This window comes from Sardina pilchardus, chromosome 23 (assembly GCF_963854185.1).
Source record: "Sardina pilchardus chromosome 23, fSarPil1.1, whole genome shotgun sequence".
Classification (NCBI taxonomy): Eukaryota; Metazoa; Chordata; class Actinopteri; order Clupeiformes; family Clupeidae; genus Sardina; species Sardina pilchardus.
This window is the reverse complement of record NC_085016.1, coordinates 16,551,485-16,574,971: the sequence shown is the minus strand read 5'-3', so window position 1 is coordinate 16,574,971 and position 23,487 is coordinate 16,551,485. Positions and strand designations below refer to the sequence as shown.

General features: G+C 43.2%; 1 protein-coding gene across 1 annotated transcript; it reads right to left on the bottom strand.

The window, feature by feature from the left end:
- Window positions 1-255: 255 nt before the first annotated feature.
- On the bottom strand, window positions 256-19,692 carry LOC134071531 (pyridoxal kinase-like). The gene is made up of 11 exons (XM_062528287.1): window positions 19,400-19,692; window positions 17,791-17,845; window positions 11,001-11,105; window positions 10,564-10,647; window positions 10,138-10,172; window positions 8,985-9,070; window positions 7,611-7,656; window positions 7,342-7,453; window positions 6,796-6,932; window positions 6,642-6,708; window positions 256-5,177 (listed from the first exon to the last, which is right to left on the bottom strand). The coding sequence occupies exons 1-11, from the start codon at window positions 19,487-19,489 to the stop codon at window positions 5,065-5,067; spliced, it is 930 nt and encodes a 309-aa protein (XP_062384271.1). The 5' UTR covers window positions 19,490-19,692; the 3' UTR covers window positions 256-5,064.
- Between the last annotated feature and the right edge of the window lie 3,795 nt (window positions 19,693-23,487).

Below are 23,487 nucleotides of genomic sequence, written 5' to 3'. Positions count from 1 at the left end.
TGATAATGCTTGAAGATGATAATATACAAAGATAACTCAAAAACAGTTAATTGCGGCATACTCTTGTTTTAGTCATTTAAGCCTACTCTAACTCTGCCCTCTTATGATGAGGTACTTTGATGATCTTAATTAGGATGTTCCTGGGCTCTCCCATTTTGCCCACCTCCATCTGACCGAAGCAGAAGGTCAGAGAGCAATCCACTGGTGTTTCATGCACACACACAGAGACAAACACAAACACATGGGGCTTCCTCATTAGTCATTACTCTACCTTTATTGCATTGTAACATAGATTATAAATGTGGATTTGTACACTACAATCATCATTGTAACATGTTATAAAAACGAAGCACTAAAAACTTTACCAAACAGTTAGAACAGTTTTCATGTTAGGATTTTTTTTAAGATCATCGCTTAAGATCATCGCTTTTTTCCCCATTCAAGAAATAAATGAACAAAAAACAACCTTCCGGATAACGAACTGAGGAATAACAGAACAGAAAGCCAAGCAGATGGATCACTGTTTGAACTGCTAAGAGACAGACACAGATACAGAGTAAGGAGCATTGGGGTCAGGGGGTCCGAGGTCAAAGGTGATGGTGAGTGGGGAAGCCAGGACCTGAGACTCAGCCCTCTGTGCTGACATCATCTGGGAGTTCACTAGCGGGAGGGTGGGAGGGATTTGTCTGTCATTGGTAGAGCACACACACAGCACAGGGATTTCACCAAGAGAGTCGGAACACAGGGAAGAGGTCAACACTAGGCTAAACACAGCGGTCCGTACACAAGGAGCACAGGAAGTAGAGACCAATCACTGGAAAGACCATTAGACACAAAAAATAATCTCTATCTACATCCTAACATTTTCAAGTTGAACGACTGTGTAAGTACTCTTATCTATAATATAATTATTTGTTTCGCCAGTCAATCTTCTCTCCTTCTCATGGGCCTGAGCATTTCACAAAGGGTTGTGGGGGAAAATACAGCATCATTTCTCAGGGTCACCTGCAGGGGGAGCCATCCCGTCAACAGTTTGGTCCCACTGCTGCTTTAAACACTCCTTGCACCAACACACCACACTTAACACACTCAATGACCAACACACACCACACTCAATGACCAACACACACCACCACTCAAAAGGGACCAATGGCAAATCCATTAAACAGAAATGGTGAGACAGAGTGACAAATTAACCCAAACGCTGTAGTGGGGCAAGAGCCCTCTACTCCCCCCAGGGGGCGCTCTCCACGTTACTGTGTTCAGTAAGTAAGCAAGTAATAGCCACGATAAGTCAGAATTAATGGCTCCATCAAATCCATTCACACTGATCACAGCGAGAGTGCACAAATACAGTAAATGCACTCTACAGACTACACCGTGCTCACACACACACACCTGGCGCTACACATGCGCTCACACACACCTGAGCCATACCATGGTCATGTTCCTCCTATCAGTGACACTCTGGCTGAATCTTGAAGTCCCCCCTTAGGTTTAAGCCCTGAACCCTCAAGGACTTAATTGAAACATGTTAAGGGATAAGGGATTGAATTTAAGAGGCTGTAAGGGCTCAAAATGCTAATAACAGGAATGTGACAGCACCTGTGACGTATTGTTAAATTCACAACAGCAAAAACATGTTGTGTCTGTTTTATGGCAGTTATTTACTAATGTTTTTGCAAGCTTCCAGCTTCCCTTTAGGTAACCCTGTGTTTCACGTCACAACGCTTCAATTATTGGTAATTCCCTTGAGTAAAGTCTGCATAAATGCCAACTTACGGAAAGGGCGCAGAGAGGGTGCAAGCGAGCCCTTATGCATTTAACAACTTTTACAATGGGACAGCCCTAAGCCCTCACGAAGCTAGCTGGAACACACATCAAAGTCTGTGAGGGAGGACATCAAGATTCACCCTCTGACTGCTGCCTGGGCTTGCGTAGCCAGACCTGACTAATCCTACCCAGATCACGCACAGATAGATGTAACAAAACAATTTTCATACTAAGCCACTGCAGCCCCTCACTGCACATACGCCTGACTGTTTCGTTTCGTTTCGGTTCCACACGCACACACTCATTCCTCTGGTGGCAGTGCTAATATTGGCAGAGATGCTCCTTGGGGCCTGTGTGTTGCCAGCGGTCCGAGGGGTTCTGGACCGGAGTCCGCCAGGGCCACAGGCCTCCCTGTGCTACAAAGCTGCTGTGAGCTTCGCCCTCTTCAAGTACGTCCCCCTCAATCCGTTCATCAGTGTTCTCTCATTTCACATCATTCATTCATGCTCTATCGTTTAAAAAGTCCACCATCACTTCTCCCCCCCGCTGAACACACACACACACACACACACACACACACACACACACACATACATCTAGAGCAGCAATATCACCTCACTAGCGTTACCCATGGTCACCCGGCTAATGCGAGGCCATTACTGGAGGCTGTTCTTCACAGGCAGCACTGTGACTGGGCAGAGATGCTTATCTGTGTGTGTGAGAAGAGCAGTCAGATACAGCATCCCACTTCCTGTTCTTACAGAAACACCTGCCCTGAAATGGCTGGCACGTATTTCACAACCCAGAGAACAAAATGGTTAATGCAGTAAAAATGGTAAAAATGAACAACAGTTTTTTTTTTTTTTTTACGATATCAGCTCTCACAAAGTCTAAACTGCTCCATTTGGGAAATAGCATATAAAATCTGCCTTGCAGTGGATCGACAAGCCATTCTGCCTGTTTCACTCTAGAACGCTACTCAGTCCACTGACTCTGCCTACTAACACAGCAGTTGGCAGATTTCATCAGGTCATGGACAAGCCAACAGAAATTACTCTATTTACTAGTGCCGTCAGTGCTTTCTACATGACATTCACACACTCACTCACTCACACACACGCACGCAAGCACACACACACACACCATCCCTCAGAGCAGTCTGGGTTGTGGGAGAGAGTAGTGGGGTATTTCATGTGTAAGCTGTGAGTCTGTGTGTCTGTGTGTGTGTGTGTGTGTGTGTGTGTGTGTGTGTGTGTGTGTGTGTGTGTGTGTGTATGTGTGTATGTGTGTTTGTTTGTTTGTTTGTTTGTTTCTGTTTGTGTGTGTGTGTGTGTGTGTGTGTGTGCATGCATGCGTGTGATCCTCTTAGACAAGGCATCGTTCTGGACTGTTCTATGTTTACACCTTCCAACTAAATAAATATTGAAGAAAAGTCAACAGAAGGAAATATTTAAAATATATTAATCTCTTAAAAATATTTATATATCTGAATAGTGAGGTTGCTCTGACAGCCCAAGTGAGAGGTGTGTTGGGGTTAATGAAACGTGTTGTATTTGTGAACTGTGCACTAGGGTAAGTATACAGCATAATGGTGTTGATGCACTAAAACATGTTGGTGTACTGTGTTATATTGGGGTTAGTTTACTAAATTGAGGTTAGTATCCTGTATGAGGTTACTGTACTACAATAAATGAAGCTAGTGTACTCTGTTGGGTTGGGGCTGATATTGGAGTTAGTATACTTAAGCGTATACAAAGCGCTTTCCAAAGGGAAAACACATTACGTTGCTGCACTGCACTTGAGTAAGTGTACTGTTTAGGGTACTGTAGGGTATTGGGTTGGGATTGGTACATTTTTGCCCTCATCTCTGACTTGCTGTTAAGGCTGGAGAGCGCCCTCTACAGCTTTGGCACCATTATAGCACAAATACCACTCACTGAGGCCAGAAACCCCTTCAGCCTCAGTCTTTTAAAATCTCTAAGATATGAAAATAAAAAATTGTTTATGATTAGAATGCATTACTTATGTTTACTATTTACACATCATAGATTATCATTGCAAATACAATGAATTAAAAAAAATAAAAAACATGGAAATGAACGACATATTCAGATTGATCAGACGCTGAAATGTACCAGATATTCCAGAATCATTCAGATTCATTAAAAATTCACGATTACAAAAAGAAATCAGAGCAAAATCATGGAGGTAAAAACGGAATTAAGACATAAGCGAGTTAGTGACACCTGTGGACACACATGAGTATGGTTCAATCATGTTACCATGGCAATGCCAGTCATGATTGCCAAGAGAGTTCACAGGTGAGAGATGTACATTTAAAGTCTCCTTTGCTAGGCAACAAGGTCCAAAGCCCTCCTATGGTGGATCAGGCACCCATGATGCCTGTGATTTGATTGGTGAGGGAGCTTTCAGACATGCTGATTTCCACCAATCACGGAGCACCCTGCTCGCACTGGATCTTTTTGAGGAGTGTAAAGTTGGAGCCTCTCTCTCTGACCCAACATTTCTAAGGAGGAGCCACACGAGTCACTAGCCCAGTGGCGCGCATTAGCCCCTGGACACGTATTAGCCACTAGCCCACTGGTACATGTGTTAGCCACTAGCATGCATTAGCCACTGGACTACTGGCATGCATTAGCCACTAGCATGCATTAGCCATTGGACCACTGGTATGCATTAGCCATTAGCATGCATTAGCCACTGGACCACTGGCGTGCATTAGCCATAAGCCCACTAGCATACATTAGCCAATAGCCCACTGGCACGCATTAGCCATTAGCATACATTAGTCACTGGACCACTGGCACACATTTGCCACTGGTCCACTTGACCAATGGCCCACTGGCGTGGTGACTCGGGGCAGGCCTGGTTTGTGTGGGCCGACTCGGCGCAGGCCTGGTTTGTGTGGGCCTGCCTGAGTTAGGGAAGCTATTTGGCTCAGGTCAGGCCGTCTGGTCCCTTTGTGTAGGGGGGCCTAAGGGGTCTGTCAGGGGCCAGGAGAAATAGAGAAAGAGGAGAAATACAGACATGGAGGGAGGGAGTGAGAGAGTGTATGAGAGAGAGAGAGAAAGACAAAGAGAGAGAGAAAGAAACACCTTTCTTCCCCTCCCTTGGCTCCTCTCTACTCCTCCCAATGTGACTGTACCCTGCCTTCTTTCCTCCGTGGAAACGTTGTGCTCTGTTAGATCCTAAGGCAAATGTCACAATACACATCAGAATGTACAACATCTATACATTGTGCGGTTGTGGGATGGGGTGGGGTGTGGGTGCTTATAGCACAGTGGCCTCAATGACTATGGCCGGGTTCTCAATGTCTGCTTTACTCTGAACCATGCGTAGCTCCAGTTGGGGCGGGGTGGGTCGTCTGCCTGGGCCCGCCATCTCTGAGAGAGGGAGAGACGGAGGGAGGGAGGGAGAGGGAGGGAGGGAGGAACACAAAGAGAGCGAGAGAGGAGAAAGGGAAGAGGAAATAACATGGTTGAAAACAGAAGACAGTTGAAGACAGTTGAAGACAGTTGAAGACCAAGTGTGTGTGTGTGTGTGTGTGTGTGTGTGTGTGTGTGTAAAAAATATATTTTAGTTTAGATGATAAATATTTGTTTTGATAGTTAGATCATTTAGTTAGACTAATCATATTTTTATACAACAAGCATACACAGCTCTGCTATGAATGTGCACATGAAGTTTGGTTCTAGGACCTAACGTTCGTGTACAACTTTACTGAAAGTGGTGTTAGGTGAATGCTACAACCTGCCCGATAGACAGGTTAGTTGTAACACTGTCATTAAGCTTTGAGCTAAATTAATTCAATACAAACAGCCTTCAAACCTGAAAAACTTAGGTCAAGATACAAAACAACAAAATTAACACAAACAGGCTCATGTGTTTGCATTGAATTAACATTGTAAAGTACAGGTGGGTTACAATGTGCTACAATGGATGGGTTACATTGTGATACACCAGTTAGCCTATAGCTAAAAAGTAGCTGTCTAGACTAATTGTTGTAACCCACTTCCAGTGAATTATGCTAAGCTAGGCTAATAGTGTCAGAATGAGTAACTGCACGCACGCAGGGAGAAGCCGGGAATACACCATCTTATCTAACTCTGGGGTAGAAGGCAAATAAGCTATAATTACCCAAAAGTTATTGTGTTCCTTTTTACTACCTTCCCAATCACAAACACAGGTCCGACAGCTTGGCTGACACCACTGCGCTACTGAGAATCTGTGCAGCATAGTACATAGTCTCTCGAGTGTTTGCACTGAGTAAATATTTCCCATATAGTATAATTACTAAGTGCTCCCTATATGGTTTCCATATGCCAAAGGGGATTCCCATATTACATTTATCACCAAGGCAGCCTTTCTTCATCTGAAAAATTCTGATGAACTCTGCATTATTGTAATAATCAGACAAATACCATCTCAACTTTAAGACACCATTTTTACACTACTGCTCTAGCTGTACCCAATGATAGATGTAAGTTCATTCAGGTAATCAGAAGTGAAGAATTCAACCCTTTTACTCCCGTACTACTCAAACTGACTGACAGAAACAGATCTAGCTTACATGTACATGTATGTTCAAGATCCTAAATGGCTGCAGGACCCAACTACAAGTTCATACAGGGTTCCAGTACATTTTGTGATTGTGGATTGGGAGGCATGGAGCTTTGGAATTCATGTAAGCTCCAGAATGTGTCTCTGCCCTTCTAGCATTCCATTAGTGCATACTAACAGACACTGTCTGACACTGCTAGCCTAGGTTAGCATAACTCACTGTAAGTGGGTTACATAAGTTAGACTGGGGTTAGAGGCTTAGTGCATATGTCAGGGTGGACTCTTACTGTGGGCATAGGAGATGGTCCTCTTTATGACATGGTGCATGACAGAGAAAGTCTTTTCACAGGCCGTCTAGAAGAGAGAGAAAACATTACTGAGATGTTCATGAGGCAATTGAATCAACGACTGGTGGCGCTCCCTGATGTCAGACATGCTCACTTTGAGATCAGTGGGGTAGTGGTGCGTCCAGGCCAACAGCATGGCTGCAAACAGGTCACCAGTGCCCACAAACACAGCGTCCACCTTTGGCACCTCCATGCGAATACGCTGAGTCTTCCGAGTTCCATCAGGCATTACTGTGAACACACACACACACACACACATGCACACACAGAGAGAGAGAGAGAGAGAGAGAGAGAGAGAGAGAGAGAGACAGAGAGAGAGAGAGAGATAGAGAGAGAGAGATAGAACTTTATGTAAACACACATCTACTCTTGTGCGTGCAAACACGCGTTCACATGTGTGAAACCGCTCATACTTATTCATGTCAACACATAAATATACAGGACTAACCTAGAAAAAATCCTCAAGAAATTACTCCTCAAACATTCCGATCAGCCTGCATGTCATTGATGCACATACAAACTATATCCACACAGACACACATGCAAACACAGACACATACACAAATAGCCAGTCACAAACACACACACACACAGACACAAAGTCAGTCACAAACACACAAACACACAGACAGACACACACCGATTCTCTGACTGCCCAGTGACACGAGGAATCGGTCTCCTAGACGCGATGGGAGGTCTGAGCTGGTGATCACCACTGTATCTGGACCCATCTGATGCAGCAGGTCCATCACCTGTAGTCACAGCATACAGCTGATTAGCTACACACACAATACATCCATCACCTGCAGTCACAGCAACCAGCAGATTACCTCTGCAGATCCAGGCATGAAGAAAACACATGTATATGTGCGTGTGTGCGTGTGTGTGTGTGTGTGTGTGTGTGTGTACCTCCACCGCATCCTTCTCTGTGCTGATGTTCTTCCCCGTCAGTAACCTGAAACACATGGAGCAGTCATTCTCTCATTCTCTCATTTTCTCTCGTTCTCTGAACTGCATTTATGCTACCACAAACGCAAAGGGCAGATACTGGACATGGCATCCACACATCTCTGCAAATTGCAGCTATACACTCCAACAGTGTATTTGTAACCCTTCAAACTCCTAAAAACACATACAGCAGTCAGAACTAGGGCTGTCAATCGATTACATTTTTAAAAATCTAATTGATTACACACTCTGTGATTAATTAATCTAAATTAATCGCATATAATTTTTTTTGCTGTGAACGCTATTTCAATGATTTCAATTAAAATGCATCATTGAATAATCAGCATTAGTGACTTTAAAGTTCAAAAACTCTTTTTTTTAATTATTTTCACTGTTCAAATAATGGCCATGACAATCTATAATATGACCAAATATGCTGAGGAAATGCATTCAAATACTTTTGCCACATTTATAACCTAGGGGACACAATGAAAATCCTTAACACTCCCATCAATGTCAACACTATTTCTCTGCATTGATGTGGTACTTTAGAGTTGACGAACTCCAGTGATATGCAAATTCCTTGTTGCAGACATTGCAGAGGACTTTATTGTATAATCAACACTTTATTTTTTAACACTATTAGGCCATTTTTTTAAAGTAAATGTTCCAATCAATGATCCAGGCAGCACATTCTCGTCTCCCTATTTAACAGTCTAATCAAAGATCCTTCATTACTATCAAGATACTGCCCTCTCGCTCCGCTTGAACCCTCTCTGGTCTAATGGTTACTGACTAGAATGGCTCCGGGTCAAAGGTCATTGATTAATCTGCGTTATTTTTTTTAATCAGTTATTTTTTCCTGAAATTAATTCATCTAAATTAATCAGTTATTTTGACAGCCCAAGTCAGAACTGTATATTTCCATACAGCCACCAGAGGGAGCTCTGCCACCATGATGACTCAGGCTGACTTTGCAAAACTGTGCTTGTTGATTTTAGATTCTTGAACTGGATTTTGTTGCTCCAGTTCAAGTTCAGTCCTGACCATTGAGTGACCATTATACCACTCTTCCTTGTCTTAGTAAATGTATTAGCTAATATTATGTTCTTTTTGTTTATTTATTAGCCTACACTTATTTGACGGCTGTTGTACAGACACTGCAGATCTTCAAACCTAATAAATTGTTAAAAGTTGTCCGCTGTCTCTGATCAAAACTGCCATGATATGCTGTCTTGACTGACTATCACATCAAAACACTTTGCACGCTATAAGGTAAAAGGACAAAGGTGATTGGCAGATAGATGGATGATTGACAAGTGTGCTTATACTCACTCAGCCTCAAACTGGTTGGGGGTGATGATGTCAGCGACAGGAACCACCTTGTTCTTGTAGACAGGGTGCAAGATCTGTGGAACATACTAAATCACACAGCCCAATTTTAATAAATTTCAGAAGAAATTGTGAAAGAAAAAAAATACCTTATAGATTCTATAGAATAGAAGTTATGCATTCTGAATTACATAGATGATAAAAATTGGCCATGTGTCAAGAATAAGACTGTGTCTATTGGATTTCAATGAGAAATCACGGCTACAAGCTTTTGAGAAATTACTGAGTTTAGAGAGTTATAAAGTCACATGTCCAGAAATGCTGTGTGTGTGTCAAGTTACTGTGTGTGGTGTATGAGCAGGACCTGGATGATAAGTGTAAGATTCCATGTACACATGGTACCACCGATAGGGGAACGGAGTGCAATCCAGGAATTGTTAACTTTTTTATTTTTATTTTCTTTTCATGTATTTATTCATTCTTTTTCTTTTGGAAAATAGATATGAGCCAATTTTACAGCCCTCAACAGACCCACTTCAATTGTTCAGCTTTTTGGCACTTCTGTTTAGATGCAAACTGTATTTTGTTGTCTTTGTACTTGTACTCTGCACAATAACAATACAAATTGAATCTAGTCCAATCTAATCTAATGAACCAAAAACTTGTTTGACCATCTTACTGTTTTACTTGAATAGCCTTCGACATTTGACCTAGATACTGTATGTAAATGCTTTGATGGCTGTCCCCCCCAGTGCAACCCTTCACTTGTGCTGACCATTATCTGTGTGCTGGCCAGCTGTAACAGTCTGTGAGCATATTTATTTATCATTTCTCCAGGAGGCAGAGCAGCTTGGCTCTGCCTTTGTTGAGGAGCAGGCGAGTGGTCCGGGCCACAGTGGTCTTAGCCACAGTGGTTTCAGGCCCTCGCCAAAAAACACCAGACTGCGGCCTTTTAAAAAGGAGTCTGACTGAAAACAGTCACTTTTCACAGGCAGTAAACACAGGTAGGTAGTACCATGTTTTAGCACTGTGAAAGTTTTTTTGCGGTTATATTTTTGCATTTCCCTCAACTTCAGACACACAGACACACACACACATTTAGTTTCCCACTGAGAACAACATGTATGTGAAGGAGCAGCATCAACTCCAAACTCACCATGGAGCCATGATCCCCCAGAACTGGATCACACACTGCAACACAAACAACAGCAGTCAGCTTTCTCGCCCACATGCCCCAAAGGTTTTTTTGCATCCAAACTCAACTAGATCTATTATAAAATGTGTAATGGGTGTAAAAATATTTTACACCCATTACACAAATATCAACTTTGCTTGATCCTGAAAAGGAGCGGAAAACTACATTATAATGGCATCCTGGATGATTGCTCTTGTCTATAGTGATTGTCCTCAGTCGACAGGTTCACAGGTTTGATGGCAATATATGCCTAAACCACAATAAAAACAGATAAGGGAGATTTTTGGACAACAGTTTTCATATGCCACTAATGATGTCACACAGATGATTACAGACAGGCACTCAAACACACATCTATGAGAGGAATGAAACAGAACACACACGCACCATACACAAGATTAGGATTGGCCCTCTTCAGCTCCTGTATAATATCGACCACCATCTCCAGGAAAGATGTGTCTCTAGTGTAGCCTGAAAGACAGAGGGAGAGAGAATGATCACTTCTGAAGACGAGTCTGAGTCAAAGATTTAGTCCTAGAGACTGACAACATCTAACCTGTGACAGAGAAGTCACAAAAGTGTTTAAGTAAGTAAGTAAGTAATTTAGTAATTATTTGTAAGAGTGATTGTAAGTGTGTGGTCATTGGTGAGGGTTTTCAGGATTGTAAACTAGTGAATCATGTGACCAATCAAAACCTGTACCACGCTTACACTGATGAGAACAGGTAGTTCTGCCCTGATGACGGCAGGAGGCAAGTCGTCAGTATTAAAAATGGCATTTTCGAGTGTGTAGTTATACCCTTTTTATATGCCTGTACTCTCACCTGTGAGGACGTAGTCATAGTGATTAACGTTGTTGAGTTTGATGCCTTCATAGAGGACGTGCAGTTCATCAGCTGTCAGGACCTGCCCCCTCCAATGGGAGTAGCCTAGAAGACAGAAGGCCAAGCCTCAGGGTTACTACAGTAACCTACCCCAACCAAAGGAAATAGAATGCAAACCCTTAGGGTTACTACAGTAACCAGCCCCTTCCAATACCTGTAAGCTCGGAAACAAAAGGCAGCAAGTCTAGCAGTGCAAGTCTCAAGTCTCTTACAACTTGGTGGTCCAGCTACAGTCAGTGCACCCAATTCACTTGCATTACATAAAAATTACAATTAAAAATGTACAATCATGGAAAAATATTGTACTTAGAGACTCTTCATAAACTGTAAGCCTTCCTATTCTGTGTGGGAGTTCTCCTCGTTTGTTATGGTCGGTGTTAACATACCACCATAAGCACTGTAGCAGACGCACTACAACAGCTAGTCCACCAAACAACAGACATAGAGAAGAAACACCCGGACTCTCTCGCCATTATTGTTGGGAATTTTAACAGCACCAAACTCAATCAGGAACTCCTTAAGTATAGACAGACACATATCTGTCAGCACGATTTCACAAGATGGACCTTTGTTACAGTTTTAAAGAATGCCTATTGCGCTGTACCTCGGGCAGCTCTAGGTCTCTCTGGCCACTGTCTGCTGCTTCATCTCATCCCAACCTAAATGCAGAAACTTCTAAGCTTGTGGCAAAGACTGAAGAATTGGACATGGGAATCAAAGCTGCAGCTACAGACCTCAATGAGCTCCCTGACATTGTAACATCTTACATCAGTTTTTACGAGGACATCTGCGTGCAAACACAAGACCTTCTTCACATACAACAACAGCAAACATTGGTTCACTCCTAACATTAGGAAGCCAAAGAGGAGACCTACGTGAGTGGGGACCGAGACCTATATAAGCAGGCCAGGAACAAGCTGACAAAGGAGATCAGCGTATCCAAAAGAAGCTACAGTGAAAAACAAAAAAAGATAGCCTCTCGGCCAATGACCCTGCATCCGTTTGGAGAGGCCTGCAACAGATCATGGGTCACGAGAGACCATCCCCCAACTTTGTAGAAAATGTCAGACTGGCTGATGACCCGAATTACTTTTTCTGCCCATTATCACACCTCTCATGCACAAAAGGCTCTCCCTTGACACCCTACCTCCTCCCCCCACCTGCACTAATCATCGGCCAGGAGGATGTGCTAGCTCTTTCAGAAGCAGAAGATCAAGAAGGCTCCAGGACCTAATGGTGTATTTCCTCCCCTGTCTGCGAGTCTGTGCTTAACAGCTGGCGCCAATCTTCATGCAGATCTTTAACCCGTCCCTGCAGTGGTGTAAAGTGCCCTCCTGCTTTAAATGCTCCACCATCATCCGAATCCCCCAAAACCCTCCATCACAGGATTAAAACGACTAGGTCCATCGCCCTGATCGCCCTGATGTCTGTGGTCATTAACATCCTTTGAAAGATTGGTGTTGTGTGTCCTCTGTAGATTCCTTTAGGTTCCTGGGATCTAGCATTTCACTGGACTTGAAGTGGTCTGCCCACATTGATTAGGCTATATAAAGGAAGTTTAATATGCCTAAGGAGCTGCTGACCACTTTCTACTCAGCCATCATCAAGTCTGTCATCTGCACCGTCACCACTGTCTGGTTTGGGTGAGCCACCAAATGGGACAGGGCCAGCAACGACTGCAACGAACAATTAGAGCTGCAGAGAGGATCATTAGAGCAGCTGACCTTCCCTCCATCCAGGACCTGTACTGGTCCAGGGTTAGGAAAAGGGCAGCAAAAATCTCTCCAGGCCCCTCACAAAACTAGTCACAAACTGTTCAACCTCCTTCCCTCTGGTAGGCGATATAGGGTACTGTTCGCGAAAACCAGCCAACGCAAAGACAGCTTCTTTCCCCAAGCAGTCACTCTCTCGTTGAAAGCTCAGAAATAGCCCCCACCGTTACACCGAACAAAGACTATTACCACTGTTCTGCTCATCTACCTCATGTATAATTCCAAACAATTACAATATTGTTGTTAATATATTACCATTGCACTGAACTGCCTTGCAAAATATTTATATTTAAATCTTAAACCTCAATTCTGACATTTCACTATTCCTTCCCTCTATAAAATTGTTATTGTATATATTTTTTTATATTTACTGTTTTGTTATTTAGTATATTTGAATCTGTAATCTGTAAAACACTGCTGCAAATCATATTGACAGCACAAAAACTATACTCCTCCCAAACATCACTTCAACACACTCACTCACGTGTCTCAAATTCAAGGGTGTGCAAAAAAAACCCCAACAAGCAAGAAACTTACTGAGATACAAAGTATAACTAATTTCTATAGTAACAGGGCCAACTCTAATTATTATGTCTGTCTGCAAGTGTGTGTGTGTGTGACAAGAACTAGAAATGTCGAAAACCAATGATGCGAACGGCCAGGCAACATCGGCCTGCAAAAGTTATTGTGGTCATTTTCATATATCATATGGCAAATCCATAAGGTGATTATCGTGTGCATGAAAAGTGCGCTATACAAATAAATATGTACTGTACTTGCTTACTTAATAGAGAGCCATAGCTATTAGTGACAATAATAAAGAACTATAATAAGAACATGTGCAAGTTAGTAGAAGCCTCGGACCTAGAAAGTTTGTTTTCGAAGAATGTTTTCTGTGGTACACTCAAACATTCATATACTCATATAGAGGCAGACACACACACACACACTCTTACATATTCACTCTTGCCTGAAAAAAGCACTCTCTCTCACACACACACACAGACAGAAACGCCCACACACAGGCATCAGCACAGAGGCTGTTTCGTCAGCAGCTTGGGTCATTGCTGCAGGATGCGTGACATCACACCTCAGGTGAGTCATCAGCCTGGTCACGTGGTGTGGGGCCTGTTGCTAAGCAACAGGACAGAATAAAGCCTGAGGTCCAGGAGCTGTTCAGAGTCCTTGCCTGAGAGTGTGTGTGTGTATGTGTATGTGTGAGAGAGTGTACACAGAGAGATGGAACAGAGTGTAAGTAGAGAATGAGGAGGGAGAGAGAAGTAGAGTGAAACAGAGCATGAGAGCGTGAGAGTGGCAGAGACAGAGTGAGAGAAAGCAAAAAGAGAGAGACAGAGTGAAAAAGCGCAAAGAGAGAGAGATCGAGAGAGATAAAGAGAGAAGAGCAATAGTGGCAGAGACAGAGTGAAAGAGCAAAACGAGAGACAGAGCGTGAGAGAGTGGGAGAGACAAAGAGAGAGGAAGAGCAAGAAGAGAGATAGAGCAAGAGAGAGCGAGTGGTAGAAAGAGTGCCGGCATCAGCGGTGATACTTTACTTACTGCAGCCTATGCAAGTCTGTTAATGCATCCAAATGTATTTTTTACTTGTCTGTATACGTGTGCGTGATATGTGTTAATATTAGGTTATTAATTGCTGCTGTAAGACCATGATTTCAAGCAATCTATCTGTCTATTTATATGTGTCCTATGTGTGTAACAGAGAGCAATAGAGAGAAGGAGTGTGTGTGTGTGCTGGGACTGAAGGTTATTTTTAGCATAGCTGGTGCTACCGATATTCAGCAGAGTGTGAGTCTGAGACGGCGTGATGACCTGAGGCAAGGAGTATGGAGTGAATGAATGTGGAGAGTGGGGAAACGCATACTCACACAAAACACACACACACACACACACACACACACACACACACACACACACACACACACACACACACACACACACACACACACACACACACACACACACACACACACACACACACACACACACACACACACACACACACACACACACACACACAATCTCTCTATCTCCCTGTGTGCGCCTCAGGTTCCCTGAGGTCAATCTGTGGACAGTGTTGGCCGGTATAGTGGACCAGCCACTGACCAGCGTGGGCTCTATGAACATCCGGAAGATTCTTAAATGGCAATAAAACACAAAAAATTTACTAAAACACTGCAGATTATTAAACCTAATCACCGCAAATGAACTTCAACTGCACAAACATTGCAAACCGATTTCTGGCCTATAGCCTACAACAATAACATAAAATGGTACACAAACAGATAAGCGGTGGGCCGGTAACGTTTTGCAGTCGGGATGACTTGTTCTTAAAAACAGCCATGATATTACTGTTTTACTAACTTTTAAGTAACAGTGCTAGATAAATATTTACGTTTCCTGTTAATGATAAATGGCCATGCGAGGTACAGATTCTCACCTTTTCTTCCCAGTATTAGGAATGAGAAAGTGTCGTCACAGCCGTGAGCTGAGCTCCTCTAAACGGAGCTCCTCCCCTGGTTGGAAGGATGGTCCTGATACCGGGCGGCAAAGCGTAGCCTAATTGTTTAAAGTCGTGTGTTATTAACCCGGTAGGTTCTAATTCCGCACAACTTGACAATGATTGGAAATCACTGCTGTGTGAAGAACTGCCCCCGTAGGCTACCTCTTCTTTGTTTTCCCACTTAAGAACTTAGCTAGATAAGAATGCCCTGCACCATTCGTACACTAAACGCGATCATACAGTTTTGTTTACAAGTGGCAACCGTTGCTAAGAGGAAAAGTCATGCCTTCAGGCACTCCTGGTTATCTTAACTTTGAAACGCTTTTCTTTCTTGGAATTTGCCGTTTTTACTAGATAATACTGCCATTTCCATGGACTTTAGATATTTAAGAAATGAAACGTGTTCTACTCTGACGTCGACGTGCGCCGAATGCTGGCAGGAACCCTTCGGTCTATGCGAGTTTTCAGAGGACTGAGCTACCGAAAACAATAGCAGCAAGCTAAAATTAGCAATAAATGTTTGGCTCATATATCGTGAGTACACATAGGCCTAATAAAGGCTGATATTTCAAACGAGCTGTCTAAAACTGGTAAATGTGTTTATTTATGACTATAAGAGGCCCGACTTTACACTGTAACGTTTTTAAGACAGGTGCGGGGTTGTCTTAAAGTTGCGAGGAAAATTAAGCCTACATTTAAGATCTTTGTTTTCAAGAATACTTTAGAAAACTTTATTCATGAATATCAAATCTTCTTAAATTTGCTCTTAAGACAAAAGATAAGAAGAAAGCACCACTTAGGAAGTATTTTTGTCTTCGTGAATCCGGCCCCTCGAGGCTTGTAGATGGCAACCACAGCAGAAAGTCTCATAACTTTTTAACGACTTGTGGCTTTTGAACTCTTGCATAGTGTAGTAACTTTGGATGCTGGAGAGCTTCTCCAAATATCGCTGCTTTGCGCTTGGTATAAGCTTGTCCTCGTACGGTCCTTGTAGACAAGAATCTAGACTACAGTTTTGATGGGTCTCTAAACGCGACTCTTCGGAAGGCGTTGCCCCTGGCAACCAATGATACACCCTTCCAAGATGGAGGATAGGCTCAGCCCCCTCCCAAATTGTCACGTGCTCGCTCATTCCTAATAGTAATGAGGTCACACAGCCCATGGATACGTAAGCCCATGGATATGTAAGCCCATGGATACGTAAGCTCCAGAGCATGACATACTGTACAGGACATGTGGAAACATCAAAGGAACCTGGCTGTCATTAAGTGTTGTAAACAGTGGCTGCCATTAATCTCCCTCCACCGATACATTGATGTCTGTTTACCTCTGTATATGTGAAGAATCTTTACTGAATACACTTGTTTCTACGGCATTCAGTGCAATAGAGATCGCTAAGACATGTGACCAACGTCATCAATACACAAAGAATTATGGGTATGTTTGGCTCGCCTGATGCCAGCCCATGTAAACCAGTGTTCTGGGTCTATGATGTGGCATGATAATAATGAAAACTAAGCGTGAAAAAATAGTGCCCGATTCCCAAAATGCGTTGCGATTTACGTCACATTCTCAATCTCTATACGATTATCTTCTTCCAGTGTCTGGCCTAGTGAACCATCTAGTCCTTCCTATCCAGTGACTCCTCTCAAGACTCAATTCCAGCCACCACTCAATACCAGCCTTCACTCAACACTCAACACTAGGCTCAACACTCAACACAACACCAGCCTCAACACTTGACACTCAACGTCAGCATCAACAATCAATGCCAGCCTCACTCCAGACCCACCCTTTTTGTCACACCCCACCCATCATTTCTATTCCCCACTAGTGGGGTCCGTCCCACACTTTGAGAACCACAGTATTAGCACAACATTGTTAGTTGTTTGATAACATTGCCAAACCAAGCTCAGTGGCCTGTTGCACTACCGTTATGTTGTTGCCATTGAACAAAGCAATGCAAAACAGTTGTCCAAATACATTATTAGTCTGATCTCTGATGCATCAACTTGTAGTGGAACACTGCATCGAGCATCTACTGATTCATAGGCGACATGTTCTTTTGAAGTCAAATCAGTGTTTACTCCTGAAGTTACCTGTATAAGCCAGTAACCAGACTTCACACAGACATTACACAATCCTGAAAGAAACAAGAGTTTACTCTGATAACATTGCAGCAATTGAAGCGGGAGAAGTCACCCCTCTACCAACCATGAGAGCTAATTGCTAATCTGAGAATCAAGAGAACCATCACAATTTCAACGTAAACGTTTCAAAGTCAGTCTGAATGGAGTATCTAACTCTAGTGGTTGTGATTTAATGGTTCACTCAATCCAGTTACAAGTAACAGTGCAAATGGCCCTCAATGTCCAAAGTACCAGAGGGGAGAGAGGTTACTGTTCAGGACAAAGAGGCAACTGAGTTAAACACTTCTTACCTGTGTGATTGGAAAACTGCACAGAGTTTATGGAGTCCACCTCAAAGCCTAGGACCTGCCAAACAGAAGAGGGGGAATATGATAAACAGACGCACACACCACGCATGCACGCACGCACACACACACACGCTAAATATTGACCAAACATGAATTTCCCCCCTGATTCAAACCACTATATTCCCTCATTCAAGGATAGTAGAAGACACATAGGAAGGTTCCACCAACAACACTTTCCAATTTATTTATTTTTTTTTTAAAGAAGACACACACACACAGCTGAGCTGAGTCACTGGCTAAATATGACCAAATGACCATGATTATTCACTCTGACACACAGGGAGGCTCTACCAACAACACTTTCCAAAAAAGATCAATCTGTTGAATATAATTTTGAATTGCAACAGTTTGGGTACATGGATTACATCTTATTCAAAAGTTGTAAAGATGGAAAGCATCTTGTTCATTTGGGGATGAATTTACAAGTATTGTGTCTTGGGAAATCTGACTGGTAAAACGTGATGAGGGCGCGGGGGCGGTATTATACCATCCTATGCCGTTTGAGAGAGTGCTTGGGTCTGCTTTGTGAAATCCGACAGGGGAAAAAATATCTGTAGTCATACATTGAAGCATGATGATGTTCATACACGTGCCCTTCCGCTGCCTAGCCTGCCTTGCCAGAACAGCGAGTTACAAACACCAGGTCGCAAAACAAACATCTGGGAAATGACGACGGCAATACCAGAACACACATGAGGTGACTAGATGGTGTGAGCGGTGCTGGCTCCAGTGGGGTAGAATATGTCACGATGCAGCCAGAATCGCACCCTCCAGATGTGACGTCAGTGGGAAACTGACAGGCGCTCAGATTCGTCAGAGATGCAGCAACACTCGCGCTCGGTCAAAAAACGAGTCCACTATGCTGCTGAGACAGCCGAGGGGAACATCTCGACTACACACTAAGATTACCGCCGCACGTATGACTTCACTTTAGATTATTTAATTCATCACGACCTGGCATTTGTAAATACCGTGAAATGAAAAACTGGCCACCTGGTTTCCCTCCATGACGCCACCAGATATGATACCACTGGCTGAATGGTTTAGGCTACCATAGTTTCGATGGTGGTGGTGGTGGTGAAGATAGGCTAGAATAGATAATGACAGACAGCGCTGATGATTGCTAGGTGCAGTGATGACAAAGATATCTTGTTATGGGATCTATCCTGAAAATTGAACAGCAACAGTCCTCTTCCGACAGACAAACTACCCCATAATGTAGGTAAATAAATGACAGGTGCCATACCGCCGCCCGAAATAGGGCAAACGACATTAAAGACCAGATAGAGCAATACAGTTTCTCAATTCGATGGGGACAGTTGCATTATTTGACTTCAAATCATTGTGACACTCGTGGTGAGCAGAAGCGTGAGTCCAGTCCGCAGACACCGCTACCAGGGATATTTTTACCATGTGACCTTTAGCTACTTACCCTACCTGCATGCATTCACGTCTCCTAAGATTACTCCAGTTAAATCCCAAGGACTGACCATAAAACATTTACTGCTGTATGTCACCTGTCGTGTCAATTCATCGTAATTGTTTTTTTTACCTGAAGTGGAAATGATGCCGATTTGTTCCCCACATACCCCCTCACGACATGACTCTGGATCGACAACACTCTGCATTCCATCTCGTGCATAAAGTTGTCCAGATGTCCTCCACGAGCCAGCCGAATCCCTCGCGGTCTTTGATGTCACAAGCTGCGTGCGAAGCAGCAGATGGTGACTTAAACACTGAAATGAAATCACCGATACCCAAATGATAAGTCAGATACTGGACTGAAGGACGTGCAATACAGAGAAACACTCATTGACAAGCTAAACAAAATTTCGTCAGGCGCTTGCCATGACTACCTACATTCATTGACATCACGAGGGTTGTAGGATATTAATTGGTCAGAAATTACTTTTAAATTGCATGTGGGTTGTTTATTGTTTACTAGAGCAAGTTGTTTTATGGTTAACTTATTGGAAACTTGTTTTGTCAGTTTACCAAAGCCGACCTTATTTTGCCTTACCTCACTAATATTTTATCAAAGTAAAAGCCCGAGAACAATATCGTAAAATCTACTCTATCTGCTGTGTTGTCTGTGTTTCAGAAATAACATTCGACTATTTAAACTGTATGGAAAGAGTAAATTATGTGGAGACGTAAAGACTCGGCTGGCTGAAATAAATCCCTATGGCTAAAATATATTCATGACCATTCGAAAACCGGAACTTGGGTCCTTCCTCGAATATGTCGCCCGGTGTGGCGTAATGAGTTGCCCCCGTCCATTCAAACCAAACAGCCCTGCTCGGAAATGTAAATATGATTATTTACGCAAAACGCTAACACGCGCGCTTTATTTCAGCTACCAAACACTCTGAATTAAATGAAGATGTTAAGGGTATAAGTGTGTCATGACAGTATCGTGAGATTTTCTCTCGTAAAAAAAATAGAGCTACATGGTCATGCCAGTGCCATACACTGCTTTAGGCCATAATATAGCTAATTGAGTAATTCACCGACATCATCACAGATCTACCCTGTCCCTGGACTGGCACAAATCTGTCTCAGTCTGAACCAGTGGTCTTCTTTATTCTACAAGTCAGTGTCCCTGTTAATTGGGCATTGTTAATTATGCACGCATTTGGGAAAATAAGAAAACTGTGGCTTTGTAGAGACATCTGTGTGAAACCAAATTGGTTCTCTTTAGGCCTATAGCCTACCGTGCCATCATTAGCCATTTCACAGAGGCCAAGTTCCGAGCAATGTAAAGAAAAGGTAAAATAGTAATAGAAATAGGTAATAGTACTTCTTTCACAATTATGTAAAAATGTGCAGAACAAGCTGGGCAAGAGCTGGGATCACAGATGCCCACGGATTCAACACAGCATGTAAATTAGGCCTACATTTTGACCATTAGAGTTTTTCAAGCACTTATGGGTTAGGCTCGCCAGTGGACAGCCTGTTGACTGTAAAAAAAACACCAGCGAACCTCAGATCTGCCCCCAGTGCGGCCCATTGCCCTCATGCTATCTGGGTCTCACATTTCTCTAAGGGATTGTGACAAATTAGTGTCATAAGCACATCAACCACATCTGGAAAGTATGCAGTGTGGAAATGAAGGTACTCATTCAATCTTGGGTAAACTAAAAAAAAAGAATAACTATGAAGCCTTTCCCTAGGCCAATGGGTTATTATTATTTGATGATCTAGAAAAGTGTCCTGGTAAAAATCAGTTAATCCATCCCTTTCACTCTGTTTCTTTCTCTCTCTCTCCATCCTTCTCTTTCTCTCCTATCTGCTCTAAAACCAGGTCTGTGGATAAAAAAATAAAAATAAAGCATGAGTCAGAACCTCTGCATAATATTTGTGTGGGGGATGAGAGGAGAGGAGGATCATGATGTTTTTGTGGAGAATGAGAGGAGAGGAGGATCATGATGTTTTTGTTGAAGATGAGAGGAGAGGAGGATCATGATGTTTGTGTGGAGGGTGAGATAGGACATGTTGCATATGAATCATCTGGAGCTCTTTGAGTGTGAGTGTGTGTGTGTGTGTGTGTGTGTGTGAGTGAAAGAATATGTGTGTATCCATGCTAATGCAAAGTCTAAGAGCATTCCTGCACATCTGCTGTGGAGTCTGCTATGTGTCCCACTCGATCACTTCACCTTAACCGACCAGATCACAGAATCTGACTGACCTCTACTGGACAAACTAAATCACTGCAGCTCTAACTTGTTTCTGTCATATGGGTTTTGTTTACACTGCAGACAATTCTTCTGGAGTTTTCTAATGGCATTTATGGCTGATTCTTTGACCTTTTAAACCTCAGTCAGCATGGAAACCTTTGTTGCTCATCATTAACCCAGGACGTGGTATCTCAGCATCCCTGATAACTTACTGTTGTCGATACACCTGTTTGTCTCCTCTGTGTCTGCTACCAAACAGCCGACAAGTAGCCTATGCTTTGACAGTTTGACCATCAGATAAATCTCCTTCGGTTTCAGCCAATCAAATGATAAATGACATACATGTTATGAGGACGTGTCAGAATGAATATGACTTCACAACGAAATTAAGGAGTTAATGAGTTTGCTAATATTGGGACATTTTTTGTCATCCCAAAATATTGGTATGGACATGTCTCTATGGTCCATATGCAAATATACTCCCTCAGTCTCCACCCCTGGACCTCAAGGTAAAGGCTTTTTTTCCTGGACCTCATGGTGACACTAACCTCAGCTGGCGCCCACCGGACACGGCGTTCAGCGGTGTGGGTTTAACACGCAGGATTTTAGAACAGTTTTCTAACCCTGTGCGGTTGCCGCACGGCAGACGTTTCTAGTGGGGTTTGTTCCGTTAAATACAATGGAGTTCTATTTTTTTTTCTTGTCATGTCGTGTCGTGTACGTGTCCAGTGGGCGCTGGCCTTAACTCTAACTCCCCTCTGCATTGTAGGCCTCTGTGTCCTGACCTCCTCTGCTACTGTTAAAGCAGTTCAGGGGTAAGGGTAGTTAGTGTGGATTTCCACTGGGTCACTTGGGACTGGTGTGTGTGTGTGTGTGTGTGTGTTTCTGGGAAGCTGAGAGATCAGGTTTGGACAACAGATGATGAGGATGAAGTCACACAGCGTGCAGCGCTGTCTCCAATAACCAGTCACCACTAATGTTATGAAACACACACACACACACACGCACGCACATATCCATCCATCTCACTGTCAGGACACAGACACTTTTCACACACACATTAAAGCGAGGACCTGAGTGTAGAACACAGCACAACGAAGAACACAGCACAACATCGCACAACACACAATGACACAAAACAGTATGACCAACACCACCACACATCTTAACAGTAACACATATGCCAACATGATTAACTGCCAACTATTCCTCCAATCAGCTCATCTACTCCATCCAACCAGTCAACTCATCTACTCATTATTATCCAACCAATCACCTCACTAGCCCTATCATCCAACCATACACCCCACTTACTATATTGTCCAAACAACACCTAATTTACTCTGTCAACCAAACATATTTTATGCTCTATTATACGATCATCACAGAGTCAACTCATCACCTCCATCATCAAGTCTGTCTATCTGTGTGTGTGTGTGTGTGTATGTGCCTGTATAGACTGTATGAGTATGAGTTTTGTCTGTGTGTGTGTGTGTGTCTCTGTCTCTGTTTAGATTATGTGTTAGTTTGTGCTGTATGTTTGCATGTTGACGATTGTGTGTGTGTGTGTGTGTGTGTTTGAGTGTGCAAGGTTATGAGTGTGAGTGTGTGTGTTAGGTTGTGAGTGTCTGTGAGGTTGTCTGAATGTGTATGTGAGGTTATGAGTGTGAGTGTATGTGTGTGTCCCAGCTGCTTCACTTCTCTGTAACTGGAGCTGAGAGTCACCTGATCTTCTCCTGTCATTGCACGGCAGCATGCTGAGCACCTGCTCAGGTGTCCTATTGTGCATCCGGGGCGGGGGTGCGGCTGGGGTGGGGTTTGTGTGTGTGTGTGTGTGTGTGTGTGTGTGTGTGTGTGTGTATGTATGTGAGTGTGTGTGTGTGTGTGTGTGTATGTGCAAGCACAGATCAGGAGAGTGGAGGGTCAGACCAGAACCTCAAGCGTAGCTTCCCTTCTTCTGAGA